General features: G+C 34.1%; 1 protein-coding gene across 3 annotated transcripts in view; it reads right to left on the bottom strand.

Annotated features, from left to right (window-relative positions):
* Positions 1–8,131, bottom strand: part of LOC135836181 (connectin-like) — a 289,346-nt gene continuing 281,215 nt past the window's right edge. For all 3 annotated transcript variants that reach the window (XM_065350833.1, XM_065350834.1, XM_065350832.1), the window contains one exon: positions 1–1,654. In XM_065350833.1, coding sequence (XP_065206905.1) covers positions 1,233–1,654 — 422 coding nt within the window. In that variant the 3' untranslated portion in view covers positions 1–1,232. The remainder of the gene's footprint in view (positions 1,655–8,131) is intronic.

Below are 8,131 nucleotides of genomic sequence, written 5' to 3'. Positions count from 1 at the left end.
TATTATAAAAGCACAAAGCAAATTTATTGAATAAAAGAAAATATAAAAATTACAATTAAAACGCCAAAAAAATCATACGTCAACGTACATCTTCGAAATAAATAAATTTAAAAAAAAAAGTAAAAATTCATCTCCGTGATTGCCTATAGTAATTAATAAAGATGAAAAATTTGTTCGTTCAACTCCCGTATAAAAATTAGGTTAACATAACCCGCATCGTGGTCTATTCTCGTGTAGGTACGATGAAATGGAAATAAAAAGAAATTCGAAACAACAGGAAAATATATGTATCGAGATTCATTGCAGGACGGGGGGAAAAGGATCATGTAAAAAAATAATTAAAAACAGGGCACTAGTACGTTCATAGGCCATTCAAATGCATAACGTTTCAAGTAAGTTTTTTTTTTAACAAATAAAAAAAAATTTCAACAAAAAAGTAATTTTAAGCTAAAGTGAGATGATAACTAACTAATTTCTTAAAATTTAAAACATTCTGCAAACAAACGAGTATTTTCGCTCAGTCTTCTCAAAGCATATACTCCCTTTGCTCGAAATTGTGAACATACTACATTAGATACAATACACCTAGGAACTAAATCGTATACCTATTATGAAAATCGTCCAAGAAATGTACATATTTTATGTTTTTTTAAAAAAGAAAAAAACATGCTGTACAATATTTACATAATAAAATACACGAGGGGGAAAAATAGAGAGAAACGTTGAAAGCAAAAAAAAAAACAATATTTATATTCTAAGGTGGTTTCAAGAGAGATGTCATTTCATCGACAACTTTTCAAATAGTAGGTACCTATAGGTAAACGAATCAAGGTGAGTGACCATTGGATTTGTAAAATGAGTATTCTTCTTTCGATTGCAGGGTCTTCGGTCATCCTAGCTCAAGTGATTATAGTACTTGAGAACTGAATAGGATTCATTTACTTACTCTTAGTTATTCAAATTTTGCTCTGCTCAGGCTTATTAAAAACACTGAAGGTGGAACGATAAAAGATCCAACAATCCAAAAAAACAAATTCACTCTACACATCGAGAATTAGCTCAGCTTCATCCCTCAACTAATTCAGAAAACCTATTAACAAAACAGACTCCGCTTCTTGAACCACCTCATCATACTCATATAAAAATTAAAATATTAAAAAAAAAACTTTGGAAATAAGTAATATACAACATCGTTATACAGATGAAATCGCTTATTAAAATAAATCGATGAATTATAAAACAAACGCCGCCATTAAAAATAAACAAGTAAATAATTTGAAATTTAATAACACACAAGGACTTCCACTAGCACGTTCATTTTTTGACATCTGTTCCATAAGTGGATTCTCATTAGCTTGTCTTTTCTCCGGACACGGTAACGTTTCGGCTGGAATGTTGAATAGTTTCAGCATACGATCAACGTTCTCAGGCATATTCTCTAGGTTACGACTACTGCTTAGAGCACCTTCCCTTAATAATCTGCTATCGGTAAGTCCATTCGTGTTAATTTCTTGATCGCTATCGTCGTTAGTGTAATAGTCGCCTTTCATGTAGCATGAAAGCTGCTGCAATTTCGATCTCAGCTGAGTGTTGGCTGTTTCGTTGGCCAGTGTTCGGATCCAAGATAGGTTACAATCGCATTCCAGCCTATTACCTATAAACAGAAATATAAAAATAACCAATTTAGGAGAGTTGCATTTGCAATACCAATATCGATGTGTATGTAATGTTAATGTACGAGTAAGTACATATATATAGTATTCTACAAAGGCACCCTTTTACAGTGGCGCTGCAGGGGGACCATCATTGGAATGATTCCAACGTTTGTACGCGGAGATCGTAAAATGTGCATAAATTTACGCCATCGTCACCACATTGTAGGTATACTATTTTGTAACCACGTGTGTGAAGAAATGCACTAGTAGAGACGAGTGCCGATATATGCAGTCAGTTTCCTTCTTATTTATGTAGGTAAAAATCACAGAATATTCAGAAAAATTGATTTTTTTAAATTTATTAATCCCTTGAGAAATAGTTTGAAAATACCTAATAGCATTTTCATTTTCATTTTCATTTTCATTTTTTTTTCATTTTTAATTTGATGAAGCTTAGCAAAATTATAATAATTATTATGGCCAAATGATGTAGGTACATACAAAAAATTTTCAAAGTAGTGTTTTGTACCTTCAGAGTTTTGGAACTCACCTCAGTAGATGTGTGCTGACTGGAGGGAGGGAGGGAGGGGGGTGTAGGAAGGAGTGCCTCGCTCTCAAGTCAGAAGAATTTTGGCAAAAAGTTCACGCTATAATCGATATTCCATTTTTTGTTTTCTGTTTTTTTTTTAAAACTGAAAACACCAATGAAAAGAGGATAAAATTTGCTACAAAACCCACTGTGTGATAAAATTTTTGCATTCACTTCAATCCCCCCCCCCTTAAAAAAATAAGCTTAAGTTTTTAAAAGAAATTCTATCTAAAAAAAATCTGTGAAGCATCTTGAAAAAAAAACAAGTCAAAATTTCTATCAATTTTTAGCGATTTGAACTAGTTTTTTATGGAATTTCATAAAAAAACATGACAGCAAATTTTTTTAAATAATTAGAAAAACTATGCCAATTTTTGGAAAAAAGCAAGATTCTTGGCAGTTTTGTAAAAAGCAAAATTTATTTGGTAATTCTGAAAAAAAGAAAGACTTTTTGATAATTTTTGAAAATTTTATCAAAAAAACAAAAATTTTTCACAATTTTAGCAACTAAAAAAAACTATTACTTTTCACAATTTTTAGCAATAATTTCTGCAAGGAATCAATTTTTTTGGGAAGCAAAACTTAAAATTCATCTTAAAAAAGGAGTTTTTTCAAAAAATAAAGGACTTCCCATTCGTAAAATTTATAAATGTTAATTTTTACAAAGAAAAATTCCATTACAAAATGAGTTATTTTTCTGGAAATTTTTCTGTTTGGCGGGAAATCATTCATTTTTCTGGCTATAATTTTTTTTTGGCTCTCAAAATTTTATTTGGAGGTGGATTACATTTCTTTTGTCGTTATATGAAATTGAATTGTCATTCGTATTATGTAGCTAAATTTGTCGTGCTGAACCCTCGTTAAAAAATGTTGTTGAAATACCCTATTTTGTACTTTTTCTGTCGCACCAATACATATTCCCACCAGTTTGGGGCAGGTTTTATCTTTAATACCCCAAGCTTTGTTGGGTTTAAATTTAAAAGCTGTCAGAGTGTTGTTGATCTCATTTTTGATTTCAGCAACAAACCATTTTTTTCTATATCAGATGCATTCTGTGAGGATCGTGTGTTTTGTTCAATTTGACTCCCAACTTATCTCCTATGACGCGCATGGTCCTTTCAACGGAGGAAGATTGCGGATTATACGCTGTGGTATGCGCAACCTTGATGTCGTTGTTCTCGAGTAAATTGTACCACGAATCTGATATGAATTGCAAACCGTTATCGGTTATGACTTTCTTGATTTTTACACCCTGATCTCTGATGTTATCTAAGATAGACTGCATGGCATTGCATACTGCTTTCTTAGTAATCTGAGTCATGGTCTGTCCATATTAACTTTTCAACATTTCAAGTGAAGGGGTACAGGGAATCACAACAGCTCTAGAGCTAGACACTCGGAACTCGAAAGAAATTTCTTTTCAAGGGAAAGTAAATATTTATTCCAACTGGCAGTCAAATTTTTGGGCCAGAAAAACAATTTAGCTAATCGTGAGTTTCTTTTTGATTTTTACTTTTTAGTGTCGTTGTCATGGTTCCTTGTCCTTTACAGGACATTGGAAATCGCATTTTTGTGGTACCCTAACAGGGTGAGGCGAATGCCTATTGCCACTGCGATTATTCTGGGGAATCGACGTTGTTTTGAGCTTTCACGTAGTATTTTCCCGTTGCTTTCTACGCTATCTACAAAGTAGCTTAAGCTTATACATCACTAGCCGGGTTTTTACAACCCTGAGTTCCATAATCACTGCTACCTATAGTTGCTCAACCAGTTACAGCTTTTTGATACCGGCAACAGATTGCGTGCATTTCTGTTGCCTCTACTGTTCTGGTGCTTGGAGCTTAAAGTGTAATAGATGTTAAATGCACTACAATGTATACATTACACGTTAATGCCTGCGTCTCTAGTGGGATTTGAACCCGCGCAACCCACTACGCCACCGAGCATACACTTTTTAGTGTAGAAGGCTGTTTGGTTTATATCCTATCATCAACTTCCTGCATCAATTGATGGAGGTATTCAGTTGTTCCGGAGCTTCCAGTAGATTTTTAGTTTTTCTAGCTTTAAATTAGATAGGTACTTGAGTATTTTTTTTAAATAAATAAATTGTCAAAGAAAAACTTTTATGAGATAAAAATCTGAAAATCGATTCGTTTACCGAAGTCGACCACCAAAATCAATCACGACTTATTTCCAAGCTGATTTGGAGCCTCCATGAAAAGTTCAACTCTATAAATTGGAACAATTTTTATGCAAATTTCTAAATTTTCAGATCAATTTGAAACATTTCTATAATAGGTTGTAAAATCGAGTAAACTTTCCCAAAAATTAATTTTCACCTCAACCTAACCTAACCTTTGGAAACAGCTTCACCAGTAAGATTATTTTAATTAAAAAAAAAAAAATTAAACACACTCCGACTGTGCGTATACTACGATTTTCGCAGACAAGGTGAAAAAGTTTATTCGCGCAAAAGGCAACAATCGAGCTGGAGGAGCAGGAGAGCAAGAGCAGGCAAAAGGAAAAACACTGACAAAACGCAACGCAACGGAAACAAGGCGTCATAAAAACTTTATATAAAATGTGTTCTTCAACGAAGGTTTTGTTTAACTGCCAAAAGATGCTCATTGAAACGGTTTTCGCACATTAAATCCGAAGAATAGCGAAACTAACGAACTTTCGTAATATTCGAATGTTTCGTATATACACTCATAGGCCTCCTATACAGTTGACTCGGTCGTCGGTATACCTACGTTTAGAAAAAGCAAAATCTAAAACACATTTGAATAATTCGCCCGTCGTCGAGTCGGTGTAAGTACGAGATAGAGATAAAAACCAAAGTAATACAACGAAAAATTAGGCCAAGTTTTTCATTCCCCTCTTATTTTTTTTCGATTATATAATAATCCGAGAATATTTTGTTAATTAAAAGCTAAAGCAAAAAAATTGCCAAAACTGCCATTAAGGGTAAACTTTACAGCTAATTTTAAGACAAGAGACGGTTAATTTATAAGTCCAGCGAGCTAAAGAGTCGTTGCTTGGAAAATGCTTCCGTAACTGAAAACAACTTTTTCGATGCGAGGTTACGAAAGAGTCTCTGTGTTGACATTTAAACCTTTAAAAAAAAAAGAAAACTTTTAATAACGTCATTATATTATTCCCGAGTACAAAGTTACCAAAAACAGACCGAATACCGGTTTAATGAAGTTTTAAACATACGACATTAGGTAATAGGTACTCTTAAAAGCGTCTTCCATCTAGTGAGTTAACAAACATACGGGTAGGTATGTCTACATACCATTTACGAGCGAATTCGCTAACAAATCTACAAATAGGTATGCCGGGTAGGTCTTAATTTGTTTGACCAACTTGGTAAAAATTCTACTTTCGATATAAAAAAAATTGCCAACTTTTTTGCTAAGTTTTTACCAGAACATAAAGGGTTAAAAGCGCGTGAAAAAATAGAGAAATGGATGTCGCCGAGTAAAAGTCATCCAAAGTGCAGACCAGCTGAACGAATGACGTTCGCTTTTTAGCTTTTCCGGTGGTACTACATATATACGATTAGTAATTTGGAATAAATTCAAGAATTCTTCGTTAACGTAAATTTTTCGCTTTACAATACGACTCTTGTAGTCGTAATTGTCGCGTTAATGGCAGCAGGGTGAAGTGAGGCGAGCGGGCAATTTCCATACAAGGCAGTAATACATAAAATAGGACCCAAGTGGCATACTTAATTTTTCTATTTCTGGTTAATCTGTACTCGCATCGAAATGTACTCAAAGGAATGCATCGCGTATACTTTAATACACAAACTGCTTCTTTCACCCCTCTCCTTTTGCTACCATCCATAGGACAAAGACTAAATACGGAAAAGAATGTGCAAAAATACATCACCGTCCAAAATTTCAAACGCTAAAACGTGTTTTTCGATTTCTGATGATGATGAATTTTTATTATAAAATAATATTCGAACCAAAAAAGAAACAAAATCAAAAATTTCACCAGGTTGGCCAAAAAAAACTGAAATTTAGTATTTATGAAAAAACCTCTTGAGATGTTACCCTCCGATTTGAACGGGACCGTGATTTTTGGAAAATGCATGGTCTAAAAACCGCAAAACCAAATTTTCAGCTGCCCAAGTTCATTTTTCGATCTTTGGCGAATTTTTGAAAATTCAAAATTGACTGTTTTTGGCGATTTATGCTTTTTTTTTAAAGTACGTACTTGATCAGTAAAAATGGTCAAAATAAGTCCCAAAACTAATATTGACTACCCAAATCCAAATTTTACCATTTCCAGCCATTCTGGAGCCTCCAGCGTGATGTTTCAATTTCTCCAGAATTTTGAATTTGCTCCAGTTGAAAATCGCGCTGGAGGCTCCAGAATGGCTGGAAATAGTAAAATTTTAATTTGGGGGGTCAGTTACGGACAAAATACAGCGATTCGCACAAAAATTTCCTCACAAACGGTTATCTTTTGATTTTTTGGATTTTTTAATTTTGAAAAAGCTGGTCAAAAAACCACTTTTGAGGTGTCACTTCCAAAATCGGTTCAAATGTGGATAAACTCGTTTAAACATGTTGAGTATAATACACAACTCGATTTTTAGCTGCCCAACTGCATATTCACGCCTTCTGGAGCAAATTCAAAATTCTGGAGAAATTGAAACATCACGCTGGAGGCTCCAGAATGGTTGGAAATGGTAAAATTTGGATTTGGGTAGTCAATATTAGTTTTGGGACTTATTTTGACCATTTTTACTGATCAAGTACGTACTTTAAAAAAAAAGCATAAATCGCCAAAAACAGTCAATTTTGAATTTTCAAAAATTCGCCAAAGATCGAAAAATGAACTTGGGCAGCTGAAAATTTGGTTTTGCGGTTTTTAGACCATGCATTTTCCAAAAATCGCGGTCCCGTTCAAATCGGAGTGTGACACCTCAAGAGGTTCCCTTGTAAGCTCATTTTCAACCCCTCGAAACCATTTGAGCAGTTTTGCAGCCTGCAGAGAATTTTTGAAAGTTGAAATAACCAAAAATTTTACCCAATGAAGTTGGAAAGCTAAAATTTACTTTATACCATTATTTCAATATGCTGAGGCGACACGTTTTTTCGATGCTAATTTCGCAATTTTTGATCAAAATTCAATAAATGAAGCATTAAAAGAGCCGAAGCAGCCTTCAATGGTAAAATAGTGAAATCCGCAGTCTCTCCAAATTTGATAAAACTTATCTAAAAAAGGCCTTTTAGATACCAAATCTGACTCACAAGAATTTGAAACAAAATTACTAAATTGCTGAGAGGTTCGACAGATGGGCAGACGACCTTGAGAGACCAGACAGACAAGGCAATGACCTTAAGAGACTAGACAGGAAGACAGAAAACTTTGACAGGGTGTCCAACAAAATTTCCAGATAAAAACGTAGGTCTTTTAGAAGCACTATCAGCAGGTCATTTTTCGAGCACTTATGGAATTTTTAAAGTGGGGGGGGGGTCTCGAAATTTATATTCAAGTTTCTAGCCAACTTTTTGTAAAAAATTATATCTTCAAACATTTTATGATTTTATTTAAACAAGTAGATGCCAAAAATTCAACGTTTCACTTAAATTTTTAGTTTTATTTTCTTCTTATCAATTTTAAAAATTGATGAATATCACATCATGTTCACGGGTCATTCCATCTCAATTGGATCACGAAGTGGTAGGGGGGTTCGGCGATTTTTTTGAAATTACTCCTGTGGAAAGACCTTTTGAAGGGATGACCAATGGCGCAAATCGCAGCCCTCTAGCCCATTTTTAAAGGCAGCCAGGGGATGTCAAAGTTTTCAGTGAACTTAAAATGTCATCCATTTCAGCAGTGGATTACTCGATAACCGCGATACCTA

This window comes from Planococcus citri, chromosome 2, assembly GCF_950023065.1.
Source record: "Planococcus citri chromosome 2, ihPlaCitr1.1, whole genome shotgun sequence".
Lineage (NCBI taxonomy): Eukaryota > Metazoa > Arthropoda > Insecta > Hemiptera > Pseudococcidae > Planococcus > Planococcus citri.
Note: the sequence above shows the minus strand (reverse complement) of the source record. Positions and strands in the feature narration are given on the sequence as shown.